Below are 18,190 nucleotides of genomic sequence, written 5' to 3'. Positions count from 1 at the left end.
CCGGTCTCTGGGAGGATTCCTTATCCTGTCAGGTAGCACGGGTTTTCTACTTTTAAACAATATCTTTATTATTAATTCCTGATCAAACCCCTGCAGGACAGGTCATAATCCTTGATGGGATGCATCCGGCGTACCTCGATTGTGTATCGAGTAAAGCCGAGTGTATATCTCAAACTGGGAGGGAGGTGTCCAGTGCCAGGGAAATCCCTCTCCCCTTCTGGGTTTTTCAGCAAATACATGGTTTCGCTTGGATCGAACTTGTTTAAAATTCGATCGGTGATACATCGGGTAACTAATGAATTGGGTTTTTTTCATGATAAGCCTTTACTGATTGCCTTTAATGTCCTGGTGGCGTTGCGCCGCGCTTCCTGGTTTGGGCAATTACCCATATTACAAATGGCGTTTTCTGCATCCACTGAGCAGCCTTTCATATCGAGTGGCAGCTATTTAATGGTGTCTCACTGCCGAAAGCCCTACCCCCATTGAGAATGTCCCCTTTGTGACGAAACGCGTTTGGGAGGCTACGCCAGTGACGTCACCACGCTCGGGAGGAGGGCTCCTGTATGCCGGCCGGCATTTTACATTTTAAAACACCTGCTGTTTTTATTTCATCCTGCTGTAAGTACATTACTTTTTATTAAATTCTGTTACCCAACGGTATTACGCTATATGCGTCCTTTCTTTTATACAATTCCTGCATTAGAGCGATTGATTTCAAAACGGTCGTGACGCTGCTGGCTTTTTACCTGTGATCCCTGGGGAACCTAAAGGCCATGGCTGGGCTATAGCCAACTGCTCTGGTTACTTGCCATCTGGTAAGAGGCTCATTTTCTCGGTGGAGGGACTTCACGATATGTATGCATGTCACCGGGTGATTGAAAGATGCATCTTTTCAGCACTAAGCAACACCTTAAGGAACCATTGTCTTTGAATGTTTTGAAAATTACATCAGTAGCCTCTGCATATGAGCATAAGGACTTTTTTGGACTTCCTGCTAATCTCTGCTTTTTTTAAGTAGGGGGTTTATTATTAATTTTTATTTGGCGCAGTTTTTTGTTTTTTAGGTTGTGTACTTCGCACGTTAGCTGCGCCTTAAGATCACTGTGTTGTAGCGCAGTTTTTTGTTTTTCCTTGTATTGTATAATATGTTTATGCAATACTGAGCATTCCTGCCATGACTGGGGCCAAGTTCATCCATTTGTATATCATAACTTTTTGTTCTACATATTGGTCAAATGGATTTATTCTCATTCTCTATAGTTAGCGGGGTTTCAATCCCTTTTTGCTTTACTTTGTAATGTTATTGACCATTTTTCATCTTCAACTTGTCATATATTTTTTATGTTGCCACTTATCCTGCATAATCCTCTAGCTCCACTGCTTCTGAGGACCTTCCCTCTTGGTTGTGATCATATGCTATTTGGGCACTAGGGGCGCACCTACAGTGATCGAACCATTGGTCAGTTTGGCACGTTTCTGGTGATCCCTAATGGAGGTTGTCCATTGCTGTGGTTGACAGCGCTGGAGATGGCCTTTATTTTATTCTTTCGGCCATCCCCCTCGTTCGTTCTATTGGCAGTTTTCCAGCCTCCCTGATGGCCTCAGTGTGGAGTAGTTCATGCTGATTGTTTGGCCTCATGCGCTGTTAGTCGCCGCCCATTCTGGGCGGGTGGCTAGGTTGGTGTTTACTCACCATTGGCTGGCTCCTCCTGTTTCTATCCTGGTTGGATGCCAGTCTCCAATATGGCGCCGACGATCGTCGCCCTTCCTTTGACGCTCATCATGTGTCACAACGCATGCGCAGTGGCCTGTTCACCGCTGCAGGTGAGGCTGGATCGTTTGAGCGGTCATCCCCTTGTCATCTCCCACTTCAGCCATTGGCCACCTCTGTTTAGCCCACCCCCGGCGGTGATGTCACGCGCCGTTCAGGGGGGTATTTAAAAGCACAGCTTGCGCCGTTTAGTTGATGTCCCTGCATTGTCAGGGTCTGTGGTACAACCGCCCTTTATCCTGTGTCACCAGATCCAGCCTCTGCTTGCAGGTATATTCCATGTTTCTATGGCATATTAAATGCCGTTTTCCAGGCACATTATTTTGACAGGTGTTTGATTTAACACCCCTATTGATGGTTCCCTATATCTTTCTATTGTGTCTTGTTTCTCAATAGTACCTTTCATCTCTGGAGGTTTTCTCTGGCTAAGCCTAGACTAGTGATTTGGTTAACCCCTTCCAGGCTGGAATGTATATTTTTCCAGCTAAATTTGGAACCGACTCCCTCTATAAGATCAGGTATTTGTTTAATACCATATGGCTTGATTGCTATCATTTGGCCCTTTTGTTTGAACCAACTGGGGCCATTATTTCCTGTATTCACTATTGTCACTTTTATTTACTGTAGCATTCTTGATCATCCTATGTGGATGGACTTGGTCCAGTGGGGTTGTTCGGGTTAATTTTGGCAACTATGGAAGTTCTTTCATAGCTATGGATATAGCTTTATGGTTACACAACGGTATTATTTAAAGCGGGGGTTCACCCTTAGAGGGCACTTTTTCCCCTTAGCTTCCTGCTCGTTTTCTCTAGGGGAATCGGCTATTTGTATTAAAATATGTGCAGTACTTACCCGTTTTCGAGCTGCATCTTCTTCCGTCGCTTCCGGGTATGGGCTTCGGGAATGGGCGTTCCTTCTTGATTGACAGTCTTCCGAGAGGCTTCCGACGGTCGCATCCATCGCGTCACGATTTTCCGAAAGAAGCCGAACGTCGGTGCGCAGGCGCAGTATAGAGCCGCACCGACGTTCGGCTTCTTTCGGCTACGAGTGACGCGATGCATGCGACCGTCGGAAGCCTCTCGAAAGAATGTCAATCAAGAAGGAACGCCCGCTCCCGAAGACCCATACACGGAAGAAGATGCAGCTCGAAAACGGGTAAGTACGGCTCATATTTTAATACAAATAGCCGATTCCCCTAGACCGAACGAGCAGGAATCTAGGGGAAGAAAATTTTTTTTTTTAGAAATGGGTGAACTCCCGCTTTAGTCGATTGGATTACCTTTGGCCCAGTCAGGTAAGAGTGCTCATGGTCATTTCACTGGATGATTGAAAACCAGTTTTTATGATCTTTGTATTTGCATTAACTATCATTATTTATTTATATATATATATATATATATATATATATATATATATATATATATATATATATATATATATATATATATATATATATATATATATATATATATATATATATATATATATATATATATATATTTATTTATATATATATATATATATATATATAATTTATTTATATATATATATATATATATATATATATATATATATATATATATATATATATATATATATATATATATATATATATATATAAAAAAAACTATCATATCATAAACTACATTGTATAATTGTTTTGATAATTATGGTATTGTCCAATGGTGTTATAGTATATGGCATTATTTACAATGCTCAATGTTTATGGATTATTTCTTTGTAATTTAGTTTACCCTGTTACACGGCTCCTGAGCGAAACATGTCGAGCTCCTTCCTAACAGGCTCTGCTGCGGTTTTCCCTCAAAGCCGTTAATAATCCCAGGGATCATAAATGTTTTGTGTATTTTTTTTTTTTAATACAATGTTATGCATTTTCAAATAAATTATTTCTTGTTTATTATATCTGTTTGATCTACTATTTATCATGACACCTTAAAAATCCCAGGGTTTGTTACCCTTCCACACCTTTTTATTGTTCATCTACCGGGATGCGGTTTCTTTAATTTGATCTTCTGTGCCTCACTTATTTGCTAAAAAATTAACTGACTACCTAGCGGCACCAGCGACACTAAAACGGCGATCAGAAAAACGCTTGTGGACACAAATGACAAAGGGTGAAAGGGTTACCTGGGGGGGGAGGAATCAAGGGGTTAAACCCTTTTATTAGGGGGGGGAGGGGTAGGGAGGTACCCTGGACCTAAAGGGGCCTCAAACTAACTGCCCTGACACTTTTTACAGTCACAAATTGCACTAAATGCAGTGATCAGTAAATAAATGACCACTGCAATCGGTGATACTGTGGTACAGGGGGCTGATTTGTGTGCCTACGTGTCAGTGTAGTGTTTGTGCAACTTACATGGAAGTCTTCTCTCCTCGAGCTCCGGTCAAAAAGACTGCCTTGAGGAGAGTGACGCCACTTCCCTCCTGTCTGTGTTTACAGTTCATGAGGGGGTTGGCCAGAAATCAATGGCTGCCCCCTCATCACGGATCGCTCCTGAGGTGAAACGGGCCGCTGCAGGCACCGCTGGCAGGGAGGCATGTACAGGTACGTGGTTATGCCTGTCTGTGCCGGCCTGCCGAGGTATATGTACAGGCAGTGGTCCTTAAGTGGTTAACCACTTCAATACAGGGCACTTAAACCCCCTCCTTACCCAGACCAATTTTTTAGCTATCGGTGCTCACACTTTGAATGACAATTACGCAGTCGTGCAACACTGCACCCAAATAAAATGTGTGTCCTTTTTTTCACACAAATAGAGCTTTCTTTTGGTGGTATTTAATTACTAGTGGGTTTTTTATTTTTTGTGCTATAAATAAAAAAAGACCATAAATTTTGTGAAAAATTGCCCTTTTCTGTCAAATTTAGCAAATTTTTGTTATTTTTCTTCATATATTTTGGCCAAAATGTATACTGCTACATATCTTTGGTAAAAATAACCCAAATTGGTGTATATTTGGTCTTTGTGAAAGTTAGTCTACAAACTATAGTGCCAATCCCTGAAAATTGATCAATCTGATCACACTTGAAGTACTGACGGCCTATGTAATTTCTTGAGATACTAACAAGTCAGAAAAGTACAAATATCCCCCCCCCCCCTCCAAATGACCCCTTTTTAGAAAGTAGACATTCCAAGGTATTAAGTAGCTAGCATGGGTAGTTTAAGTTGTATTTTTTTTTTTTTTGTCCCCACAATTCTTTGCAAATTTTTTTTTTATAGTTGTTTTTCTTTTTTACAAACGTGTCATATTAACTGGTTATTTCTCTTACATTGCAAAAGGAAACAACAAATTACACCCCAAAATACATTCTGCTACTCCCGAGTATGAGGATTCCACATGCGTGGGACTTTTACACAGCCTGGCCACATACAAAGGCCCAACATTGAAACGGCACCATCAGGCAATCTACGAGCATAAATTGCACATCTCATTTCTGAACTACCTATTACACTTTTAAAGGCCCTGGAGCACAATGGAATTGCCCGCAAAATTACCCCACTTTGGAAAGCAAACACCCCAACGTATAATCTAGAAGGCATAATTAATCTTTTGAACGGTTATTTTTTTTCCAGAAGTTTTTCGAAAACGTGGAAAAAAAAAATGCATTTTATTTACACAAAGTTATAATATTTTCAACACATAGCAAATACATGGCAAAAATGACACCCCAAAATACATTTTGCTACTGAGTATGGGGATACCACATGTGAGACTTTTACACAGCTTGGCCACATACAGAGGCCTAACATCCAAGTAGCACCATCAGGCGTTCTAGGAGCATACATTACATATATAATTTCCTGGCAACCTATCATTTTTGAAGGCCCTTCATATTTCTAACACATAGCATGTACATACCAAGAATTACAATCCAAAATTAATTTTATTGCGGGAAGGGTAAAAAAAAGCATTTGTCCATAAAAATTGTCCAGGCAGAGACAGACATATTGGTCCTGGTACACTGTTACCTGAAGACACATTATTGTGCCGCTCTCCAGCCCTTCATAAAGGAGTTACGACGGCGTATCTCCAGATACGCCGTCGTAACTGAGTACGGGTCGTCGCAACTCGGCGCCTGATTCATAGAATCAGATACGCCTCACAGTTGCCTAGATACGAGCGGCGTAAGTCTCCTATGCCGTCGTACCTTGGGGTACATATTTACGCTGGCCGCTAGGTGGTGCTTCCGTATATTACGCCGATTCACGAACGTACGTGCGCCCAGCGTATCAAGATACGTTGTTTACGTAAGACATACGCCGGCGTAAAGTTACCCCTCATAAAGCAGGGGTAAGTCATGTTGGGTATGGATGTCGGAAACATACGAACAGCGTCGTATTTTACGTCGTTTGCGTAAGTCGTCCGTGAATGGGGCTGGACATAAGTTACGTTCACGTCGAAAGCATTGACTATTTGCGGCGTAATTTTGAGCATGCGCACTGGGATACGTTCACGGACGGCGCATTCGCCGTTCGTTAAAAGCATCAATTACGTTGGGTCACGATTCATTGGCATACAACATGCCCACACCAGCCTACTTTGAATTACGTGGGCTTACGCCGGCACCGTTGCACTACGCCGCCGTAACTTAGGGCGCAAGTTCTTTGTGAATACAGGACCTGCCTTACTAAGTTACGGCGGCATAGTGTATCTGAGATACGCTACGCCCGCCCAAAGATAGGTGTGTCTACGTGAATCTGGGCCACTGCCTCTTGCTACAGCTAATTATTTGCATAGTCCAGGTAGCAGGCAGTGGTGTGGTCCGTTCATGCGGCAGGCAAAGATGGCAGCAAGTCAGCAGCAGGCTGAGGGCTGCAATCGAGTAAGACCTGTGCACAGGCTACCCACCCAAATCTCTATGAAGCCTCCGGACTCCAGACCCTAATCCAGAAATGACGAAACCCGCAGAAAAAAAAAAATTGTTTTCTCTTCTGTTCATGGAGGGCCAGCAGCCTTTGACCTTGGGGTTATATCCGCTTCCTTCCAGGAGAGTTGGGCAGAAAAAAAGCACTTAAAGTGTTAACAACTTTCCTCAGTGCAGCTCCTCCCAGGGGGCGTGGCTCCCCGGGTATAACCCACACCCTGCTCTAGCAGCCCCAGTTTTTTTTTCTGCCCAATGTCAGGAGAGGACAGGCACTCTGGAGTACTGTAATCTGGAGATTTTTTTGTGATTTTTTTTTTTTTTGCTTTTTATTGTTTTTTGTTCCTGCATTTTTGGAACCTGAGATTCTTCTATCAACTGCCGACTGGGTGACAGGCTGGGTCTTGACTCCTGTAGTCCCCCCATGTTCGGCCATCGAGTGTGTGCCGGCCCTCAGCTCAGGTTTGGGTCGTCCACGACAGGCCCCATTGCTCCAGGGGGCGGCCGGGGAACTACATGTTCCAGGGCACACATATGACCGGTCTCTATGGCTTTGTCACAGTGTGTCTGGCCGACAGCCATGCCATTAGTGGACGTTGGTTCTGTCTGGGATACCTCTAGTTGGTAGTTGCCCCTTGCTCAGGTAAGTTGGTATGGCTGTTGTTTTCCCCTGGGAGGTCGACTGAGGGTTCTCCCTGCTTTCCTCTCCCTCCTTCCCCATTTGGGTAGCGGCTGTGAGGGGGGCCTTCTGGGGTCTCTTTATTATCACCGGGGCCTGTGTGTATAGCGGGGGCTGTGTTTTTTACATTACAGGTGTTTGTGTACTGTGTGCTGTGCTGGGTGCTGTGTCACTGGGGGTCTTTTTAAACTGCGCAACGGCCGCCATTTTGCCGTGGTCACGGTTTATATGGCTTGGCGGCCATTTTTCTGTAGTCCTATGGTGTTTTTTCCCCTCATACGGTGGCCATCTTGGATTTCGTTTGGCCTCCTGCAGCGGTTTTAGCCCTGCAAAAAGACCGCGAATCTCCCTGAGGTGACAGACACAGCGCAGCCAGCTTTTGTGCACACCTCAGATTTTTCTCAGCTGACGCTGCACCGGGTGGGGTGGTGAGTTCCCTGGGGGCCTCTACCTCTGTTGGCAGCCAGGAGGTGACTGGGTGGTTCTGCCTTGCAGTTCCGGGTGACACAGCGGTGGGGCATTATGGAGCCTGAACCTGGTACTTCTGCCCCAGCAATGCCTGAGTTAACCCATGGTGCCCCTCCCCCTGCCACATCTGTTGAGGCTCTGTCGGCTGTCCTGGAGGCGTTTCTCGCCAGGTTTGAAGCGGCTAGTGGCCAGATGGGGGGTAAAAAGCGCCCCCTCTATGAGCCTGCTTCTGGGGATGTCTCTGACACAGTATCAGGCCCTGCTATTGCATCTGGTTCTGTCATGTCAGATGATGCGGGCTTAACCCACGCGGACAGTGAGGATGACTCTGTTTCAGGGTCAGTTGCTGATAAGGAATTTGTTGGAGCTCATATTTCTGCGGTGCGTGATACTCTGAAACTGAAGGATCTGGCGGAGGCACCAGATGTGCCAGTCCCTTTTGGGTTCCGCAAACCGCCGCGCACCACAAACACAAGAGTTCCTTATTTGGACAAATTATTGTACAAGGAATGGGATACGCCGCAAAAAGTTTTTGCTGTTCCAAAATACTTTGCGACCTGTTATCCCTATGAGGACTTTTTAAAAAAATGGGTCTCTACTCCGTCAGTGGACCCTCCCGAGTCCAGATTGAGTAAATCCACCACGTTGCCTGTGGAAGGGGCTCCTGCCTTTAAGGCCCCCGCAGATAGAGTGGAGGCTGTGGCCCGCTCCATGTTCACAGTAGTGGGTTCGGCTGTGAGACCGGTTTTGGCCGGGACTCTGGTGTCGCAGACGCTGATCGAACGGGCAAAGCTTTTGCTGCAGGAGCTGGAGGCGCAGGATGCTTCCGAGACCTGTAAGGACCTGTCCGAACAATTGGTTCAGGGTCTGAAGTTCGTCTGTGAGTCGGTCCTGGATACGCTTCCCTTGCTCTCCAGGGCCTCTGCGGTGGTACTGCGCCGCCTTGTGTGGCTGAAGTGTTGGTCTGCAGACCAGTCTTCAAAGAAGGCCTTAGTGGATTTGCCCTTTAAGGGTGAACGGCTTTTTGGGGCATCTTGTAATTGCTGAAGGCTTGATGCAATCTCTACAACATAAAACAATTTTCGCCCGCCCCCCCCCCCCCCAAATGCTTACCCAATCTTGATATAGGTCTGTGCCCGAGAGCAGCTGTCTATCAAATCAAGTTGGAGGGCAGGGTCGAGTCTTGCTGTGTCAAAAGATGCACACAGCCCAGCTCTGGATTGAGCCTGCACGTGTGCCACCATAAAATGTGACTTTTTATGGTGTCGCCCTTTCTCAGACAAACTGATACTCTGGGTTGTTGTGGATGCCATAATCGATGCTACGGATAGGAAAACTGCACACCTTCCCCAGAGACGGAAGTTTTCAGGGCATACAGATGCCTCTGTTTCCTTTAATTTAAGTGCTCCTTGTGCATGCTAAGCACATTCTGACTAGAAATGCTGAATCAACTCATGGTGCGGAGGAAGTACTAACTTATTTTACATGCCATTTTTTTTAAGAAATTGGATAATGTAGAATGTGCATGTGTTGCCATACAATGTTTACTATATATATTTTTTTCTTTTTAATACAGTATTGCGGTCTATGATCTTGGAGGTGGTACTTTTGATATTTCGGTCTTGGAAATACAGAAAGGTGTATTTGAAGTGAAATCTACTAATGGTGACACCTTTCTTGGTGGAGAAGATTTTGACCAAGCGTTGTTACAGCATATTGTAAAACAATTCAAAAGAGAAGTAAGTATGATCAGTCTACAATATAGCTACTGCTGGGTTATGAAGGACAAAATGTAGACTATGTGAGAGTTCAGTAAGTAAATGGGAGGAAATTGAACATTCCCTGCCACCAATGTAAAGTTTAGAGTGAAACGGATCTGCTTCCAGCAGGCAATCTTGGCAACCACTGCTACATTTTCCTTCAGCTATAGATACTCCAAGATGCCTAGCTGTTTAGACCCATAATATTTCTCTAAAGTGGGCCTTTCATAATTGTTTGTGTGTGTGTGTGTGTATCCTATCTATCTATCTATCTATATCACTCGCACACTATTGCCAAAAGTATTGGGGCACCTGACTTCATACGCACATGAACTTTTAATGGCATCCCAGTCTTGGTCTGCAGGGTTCAATATTGAAGGTTGTTAACACGATTCAGGAGTGTCTCCTACTTCCAGGAGTACATTTGTGAGGTTAGGTGTTGATCTGGACGTCAAGGCCTAGTCTCTGCTCACATTCAGGTTGAGATCAGGACTCCATCCCAAACTACCTGATCCATGTCTTTTATAGACTTTGATTTGTGCACTTGTCCATATCATTTGGTTGAGGGGGGCGGGGGATTATGGTGTTGGGTTGTTTTTCAGGAGTTGGGCTTGGCCCCTTCGTTCCAGTGAAGAGAACTCCTTAAGGCATCAATATGCCAAGACTTTTTGCTCCCAAAAATGTCAGAACAATTTGGGGATGGCCCCTTTCTGTTGCAAAATGACTGTGCACAAAACGAGGTCCAAAAACACATGGATGAGAGAATTGGAGGAACTTGACTAGCCTGCAGAGTCCTGACCTCCATCTCGATAGAACACCTTTGGGATGAATTCAAGCGGAAAATGTGAGCCAGCCTCAGAGTCCAGCATCAGTGCTTGACCTCACAAATGCACTTCTGGAAGAATTGTCAAACATTCCCATACACACTCCTAAACCTTGTGGATGGCCTTCCTAGAAGGTTTGAAGCTGATATAGCTACAAAGGGTGGGCCAACTTAATATTGAACCCTACGGACGAAGATTGGGATGCCAATGAAGTTTGTGTGTGTGTAAAGGTTGGCGTTGCACCATATTACTATAATTATTGGATGTGTGTATGTACATCAGACACGTACACGCACACAGTTTTTTATGTTCACACACAAATTATGCACAATGTATGTTTGGTGTTTTTTCACCACTACGTAAAGAGGCACAATTTACAAATGATTGAATTGCATGTAGTTTTATAAAAAATTTGTCTAATGGATATCTGCACAACTATTACCAGATGTACATCTACAGTATCAGATCTGTGCTTTCAGAAAATACTTTTAGGCATGTCTTTTTTTTTATCCACTTGAAGACCAAGCCTTTTTTGGCACTTTTTGTTTACTAGTTTAAATCAGTAATTTTTGCTTGAAAATTACTTGTAACCCCAAAAATGTATATAATAAAATGGGGATCGCTGCAATGTTTTATTTTTCACGGTATTTGCGCATCGGTTTTTCAAATGCAATTTTTAGGGGGAAAAGTGTTTTAATGAAAAAACAAATATACACCCAATGTTTTTGTATAATATGAAAGATGTTACGCTGAGTAAATAAAACGAGCATGCCCCATTTTAAAATTGCGCGTGTGCCTATGGCGATTAAGTACTGTAGTTTGTCACTGTAACGAAACGTGTTTTCGTCATATACCACTTCCTTCCAGTCTGAATATAGAAATGTAGGTATCAAACCGCTCGCAAGCACAAAAGGAGACGATACTTGTTTAGTTGCTGAACATGGACTTTTTTTTTTTTTTAGAACCAGAATACAAATCTCTTTATACACTTAACACAAGGGGTTAGATAACTAGGTAGGACTGGCTCCTGAATACTTCCCCCCCCTCCCCTCTAGAAACAAATTGGCAGACAACTATATAATTAGCATGTTAATTAACGTAGCACCTAAGGCAGCCAAGGTGACCAGACAGTCCGTCTCCGGAGGTCAATGTGATCAGCGTTTTTAATGATCATGTATTCAGAATTAAACCAAGAATAGTCTTTACATATATCCTGGGAGATATTGTGGCTAAATATTACTGTCCCATTTTTAAGTAATCAAGACATATTTTCTCAGTCACCCTTAGACATAAGAGGTGTATGGAGAGCTAAAATGAGTTTCCCAACCTTTCCAAGGTATTCTGGGTTCCACGGGCCCTCCAGGCAGTCGCCATTCGATGAGCGTTCGTGGAATGGCGACAAACTACAGTACTTAAAGGATCACTAAAGGAAATTTTTTTTTTTTTTTTAGCTAAATAGCTTCCTTTACCTTACTGCAGTCCTGGTTTCATGTCCTCATTGTTCGTTTTTGCTTTGAAGTAGCTGTAATTCTGCTGTGATCTCCACACTTCCTGCTTGTCTGGCTCCTTATGAAAAAACTCATGGGAGCTTCTCACTGTGGTCTAAGCGGTGTGTCTAAAACTCCTCAGAACCAATCTGATTCTTTTTAAAAACAAAACACTGCCCAGGATTTGTTTGCTTTTGTTCTGTGGGTCTCTTTACTTCACATAAACATGAAACCAGTTTAAAACCGAAAGTGAAACTAGAGGCACATTATATGATGGAATTTAATCTATTTTTAATCATTTTTTAAAAGGAATCCGTTAACTTTTATGTCTCTATACCCTGTAAACAGTCATTTCAGAATTTTTTTTTTTTTCCCTTTAGTGACCCTTTAATCTCCATAGGCGATGCTTTTAAATGCCTTTACAGGTTACCTGTTTAGAGTTGGAGAAGGTCTAGCGTTAGAATTATTGCTTGCAGTGATATCTCACGTGCGGGGCAAACACCATTTAGATGGAGTGTTCGACTTGCGTAATGAGTTCGCTTTAAAAAAATAAAAATAAATGTATACTGTCCTTTTATTTAAAAAATAAATAAAAATTCTGGTCTAGCCAGCTAAGGTGAAAAATAAAGCGGGAGCCATCTGCAGTTAACTAATAGTAAAAATGTTAACACTATTTACTACTTGCAGCTAGCTGAGATCACGCTAGATTTTCTGCATTGATTTACTGCTATGATGTGGATGGTGGAATAATTTTACTATCCTACTAATCAATTATAGTATATTTCAGTGTTTTTATACACTTTGCAATAATACTGCAGTGTTTACCCTTTTCCAAAGAAGTTCACCTTATTAATAAATGCAGTGCATTTACTGTTTTTTTTTTCTTCTTAGGAGCCCGTAAAACATCTGCTGATCATGGGTGCAATGTCACTCTCCTGCATACTCAGTGTAGCTGTCTGCCAGTACCTCTGATAAGGGCAGGCAGTTACTTCAGTCCAGGCAGATTCAGTGTACTATAAGGATGCTAAATTGAACACTACAAGCCGTCAGCTGCAGAGGCTGTTGGTACTTGTAGTCTATTCATTCACAGGAGTTAATGAATGACATGACCGTGCAGGCAGAGTATTCTTATCATTGAACGAAGTGTACAAAAGAAGAAAAAGATTCATGGAAGAATGAACATTACAAAGCTATCACTGAAATCAATAAGAGTGTTATACTTGAAGTCTCGTTTCCATCACAAGCACATTGGTTATGAAGAGGCTGAGTTTTCGCCTCCAGCAACTAAAAAGATTCCTTTCAAGTCCTAGATTAAAACCTCTTGATCAGACACTCTCATCTACTTGGGATCGAACAGCTATCTATTCGACAAGCAAATACTTAATTTATAGCAACTGCAAACAGCCTTGGCCATGTTTCAAAAATGTCCATATCTCCAGCTACCGTTTAGAGAGTTTGGGCCATCATTAGAAGTAATGTCACAAATGTGTTGCACTAATCCGTGAAGGCATAATAAATAAAAAAAACAAGTGAAAAAAGCTTGAAGGGTGACAAGCTTCATTCAGTGATATATTGAGTCCATTCAAACCAAATGTGAAAAAACACTGCACAGAATAGTCCAATAAAAAGAAAAAAGGTCCAGAATAGATCAACCTTCACCAAAAGGAAGCGGAGGGGGGGGGGAGAGGAGATGTGCGGGAGTCCCAATTAAAGAGAAGAATCTCAGAGTGGGTGCCCTTACTGGATCAGGTGGACCCCCTAACGAGCAAGGTCAATGCAAGCCGCCATGCTTGATCCTCCATAAGGATTAGGTGATGGTGCGCCCGTGACTTTCCCTTCTTCCGAAGGAGGTTTTGGCTTTTTATACTTTAGGCGTGGTACGTGCTTTGCGGGTGTACCAGCCTACTACGGCTCTGTTTGAGAGTTTTGACTCTTTTGTGTCAGTGTCTGGTCCACAAAAGGGCCTGGCGGTCTCGTTGACCACCATTTCTTGGTGGATCAGGCAGGCCATCATACAGGCCTATGATCTAAAAGGGGCGGGCCCCCCTTTCCGGTCAAGGCACGTTCAACCAGGGCAATTGGTGCTTCCTGGGTTTTTTCCCGACATCATGCGTAGGTCTCACAGGTGTGCGAGGTGGCGACTTGCTCGTCCGTTCACGCTTTTTCCAGAATTTACATGGTTGCTGTGAGTGCATCTTATGTTTTTTTTGGCCACTAGTTTTTGCCGGCGGCTGTTTAAAGTTGCACCTCCTCCGTTGAGGAGCTCTGCTTGTTTTGGGGTGAAGTTAAAATTGGTTTTACTGATATATTTCCCACCCCTCGTTTTTGACACTGCTTGGGGGATGTCCCACTTGTTAAGATTTAAGGAGCTGTGTCCGTCCATGGACGATAAGAGAAAATAGGATTTTTTGTACTCACCGTAAAATCCTTTTCTCTGTGTCCATGGATGGACACAGCACCCACCCCTCCTTTTTAGGTTTGTACTGCTTGTTACGAACTGAGGCTACATGCTACAGTGAGGAGGCTTATGTCTGGAGGGACCGCCCCCTGGGCGGGGCTGTTCGACTCTGTTAATGTAACATGTATTTAATTATCTAACATGTTTCTGCCTAGTCCTCTCCTGTAAACAGGGAACATAACCCACCTGTCAAGATTTAAGGAGCTGTGTCCGTCCATGGACTCAGAATTTTTTTTTACGGTGAGTACAAAAATCCTATTTTTTTTTCCCGCCAGGGCCTCATGCGCGAGGCGTCGCCTAAGTCTCTCTTCGGAGGACTGGGATCTAGGGTCCAGCACTTTCGCAATATACGCTAAATGTCCTGGTAAGAGTCTTTTACAAGGCCCAGGGGAGAGGTCTCCTTTAAATAAAAACCCATATCCCTGAAGGTTGGCACACAAAGCCCCCCGAGATGGGTGAAGATTGGTATTATCTGAATATTTCAGTAGAAAAACCTGCAGCGGGGATAAAGGTACAGTAGGTGTTTGTGATATTGTGTTTTTAGCACGACAGGATCGCGCTGATTCTCGGCGACATGGTGCCGAGATCTCGCACTCACTGGAATAGTGACAGCACATCCCAGCAAGCGCGTCATAGAAGCGACGGGAGATCCGACTTGGATTCCCGCCAATTCTACACGTGTGCGGCGTTTGTTATGAATCCTGAGGGGGAAGTCCCCGCCGGATTTTAAATAAAAATCCGGCATGGGTTCCCCCCTCAGGAGCATACCGGGCCCTTAGGTCTGTTATGGGTTGTAAGGAGAGCCCCCCTACGCCGAAAAAAAACGGCGTAGGAGGTCCCCCTACAATCCATACCAGACCCGTATCCAAAGCACGCTGGCCGGCCAGGAAGGGAGTGGGGACGAGCGAGCGCTGCCCCCCCCCCCCCCCTGAGCCCTACCAGGCTGCATGCCCTCAACATGGGGGGGGTTGGGTGCTCTGGGGCAGGGGGGCGCACTGCGGCCCCCCCACCTCAGAGCACCCTGTCCCCATGTTGATGACAGGGCCCCTGGCCGTTGGTTGTTGGGGTATGCGGGCGGGAGGCTTATCGGAATCTGGGAGCCCCCTTTAATAAGGGGGCCCCGAGATACCGGCCCCCCACCCTAAGTGAATGGTTATTGGCTACTTCGTACCCCTAACCATTCACCTGTAGGAAAAATGTCAAAGTTAATAAACACACCACACAAGGGTTTTTAAAATAATTTATTTTTCTGCTCCGGAGGCTCCCCCTGTCTTCTTTATTAGCTCTTTTACCAGGGGGAGCTTCTTCTTTGACGTCTTCGGGTGGGTGGGGGCCGCCGTCTGGTTCTCTTCCACCGCCGGGGGGGGGTGTCGCTTTTAAAAAAAGCCCCCACCCCCCGGCGGGTTTCCTCCGGCGTCTTCGGCGCGGGGGCTTCTTCTTCCGCTATCCCGACGGGTCTTCTCCGCTATCCGGGGGTCTTCTCAACTCTCCGGTGCCTTCTTCCGTGCTGTACGTCTTCTCCTTCCGTGCTGTGAGTTCTTCTTCCGTGCTGTGACGTCATGTTCTTCACTTCTCTCCTTCTCCCGATGTTGACACGTCGTCTTTCCTCGCTGCAATGACAAGTGCGTGGCTTGCATCGGATTTATATAGACCTCACAATCCCATCATGCTCTGGTACCTACCCATGTGATACCTACCCACGTGGGTAGGTATCAAAGAAGAAAAGAAGAAGCTCCCCCTGGTAAAAGAGCTAATAAAGAAGACGGGGGAGCCTCCGGAGCAGAAAAATAAATTATTTTAAAAACCCTTGTGTGGTGTGTTTATTAACTTTGACATTTTTCCTACAGGTGAATGGTTAGGGGTACGATGTACCCCATATCCATTCACTTAGGGTGGGGGGCCGGTATCTGGGGGCCCCCTTATTAAAGGAGGCTCCCAGATTCCGATAAGCCTCCAGCCCGCATACCCCGACAACCAACGGCCAGGGTTGTCGGGAAGGGGCCCTGTCCTCATCAACATGGGGACAGGGTGCTCTGAGGTGGGGGGGCCGCAGTGCGCCCCCCTGCCCCAGAGCACCCAACCCCCCCCATGTTGAGGGCATGCAGCCTGGTACGGCTCAGGAGGGGGGGGGGGCGCTCGCTCGTCCCCACTCCCTTCCTGGCCGGCCGGGTAGCGTGCTTTGGATACGGGTCTGGTATGGATTGTAGGGGGACCCCCTACGCCGTTTTTTTCGGCGTAGGGGGGCTCTCCGTACAACCCATAACAGACCTAAGGGCCCGGTATGCTCCTGAGGGGGGAACCCATGCCGGATTTTTATTTAAAATCCGGCGGGGACTTCCCCCTCAGGATTCATAACAAACGCCGCACACGCATAGAATTGGCGGGAATCCAAGTCGGATCTCCCGTCGCTTCTGAGACGGCTCTGTCTCCATCGCGGCAAGCCAGCTCGGCGCTGGCTCCCGCGATGGGGCTCGTAGGTGGTCAATCTCGCCGAGAAAGGGAGCGAGATTGACACAATATCGCGTTCACCTACTGTAAGAGAAAATGGAATCCTAAGAACAAGCTTAACCACTTCCATACAGGGCACTTATACACCTTCCCGCCCAGACCAATTTTTAGCTTTCAGCACTGTTGCACTTTGAATGACAATTGCGCGGTCATACAACACTGTACCCAAACTAAATTTTTATTTAGTTTATTTTTGTACCCACAAATAGAGCTTTCCTTTGGTGGTATTTGATCACCTCTGGGATATTTTCTGCAATTTTTTTTTTTTAAATGACCGAAAATTTAGAAAAAAAAAAACACTTTTTCTCTTACCACCTTCCAGGACGGCACCCGAGAGATGATGGCTCCTCCTGCAGGAAACACAATCACATGACAGTTTAAAAGGCCCCACCCTTCCCCTTGCTCCCCAGTATTGATTGTGTTTCTCCGAACACAGCGACACGTTTGTTTTGTTAGTGGAAACCTAGAGACCGGGGAGGGTCAAAGGTACCCCTGTGAGACAGGTCTAAGGGAGGCCGGGGAGGGCTGAACTTACCTGTAGACTTCGGTCCAAACTCACAGGTCGCCCCATGTAAGCACCAGTGCTCTGAGCTGCGGGGAGGTGAGCCATCATCACTGTGTGCTAATCGAATCCACCGCCATTCGAATCGCCGTTTCCCAGGTCTCCAAGATTCAAAACGCCGCGCTCCAAGCCTCATTCTGAGACAGGAACTGCGTCACAGGAAGTGGGCGGTTCCAGGCGGCGTAACCCGGAAGTTCCTGTCGGCAACGTGAAACAGCGCTGGGCGGTGGACGGGTCGGCTTACGGTTAGCTTGACAGGAGTATCGACAGCCAGGACCGGTTCACCCTTCTCATGGAAGAGGACGGAAAGACCGACACGACCGCTGGCAGATCCAGGTCGGGGGTCGGTAAGTACTAATCCCCCTGGAAAGGGAGGAGGGAAGCGGTGAGAGTTCCCAAACTTTTAGGGAACGACCAGAGCAGGATCTGGATCCCTTCTCGTCCGCTTCCTCCCCTCCCCAGTACAGCCAGCAGTCTGGGGGAAAAGACAATTTAATGTTTGTACATCTCATGTCTTTCAGAACCCCCCAGCGGACCCCAGGAGGCCTCAGTTCAGTCTCCTTCCGCTACAGGGCATAGTTCCTCTAAAAAGTGTGGGAATTGTAAAGAGAAGCTCCCCAAGTCCTACACTAAACCCTTCTGCTATAAATGTATAAATATTCTGGCAGGAAAGGAGGCTGCTGCGATGATGAAGAATTTTCTTGCATCCATGCAAACAGAAATGTTAGCAACAGTTAAAGCCTTCCGGGAGGCAGCTGGGCAGTCGGCACAGACCGAGACAGAGGAACTTA

At 45.4% G+C, this 18,190-nt stretch overlaps 1 protein-coding gene across 2 annotated transcripts in view; it reads left to right on the top strand.

Moving 5' to 3' along the window:
• Positions 1-18,190, top strand: part of HSPA9 (heat shock protein family A (Hsp70) member 9) — a 414,391-nt gene that overhangs the window by 173,166 nt on the left and 223,035 nt on the right. For both annotated transcript variants that reach the window (XM_040344789.1, XM_040344788.1), the window contains one exon: positions 9,377-9,539. In XM_040344789.1, coding sequence (XP_040200723.1) covers positions 9,377-9,539 — 163 coding nt within the window. The remainder of the gene's footprint in view (positions 1-9,376; positions 9,540-18,190) is intronic.

This window comes from Rana temporaria, chromosome 3 (assembly GCF_905171775.1).
Source record: "Rana temporaria chromosome 3, aRanTem1.1, whole genome shotgun sequence".
Classification (NCBI taxonomy): domain Eukaryota; kingdom Metazoa; phylum Chordata; class Amphibia; order Anura; family Ranidae; genus Rana; species Rana temporaria.
This window is presented reverse-complemented; position numbering and strand designations above follow the sequence as displayed.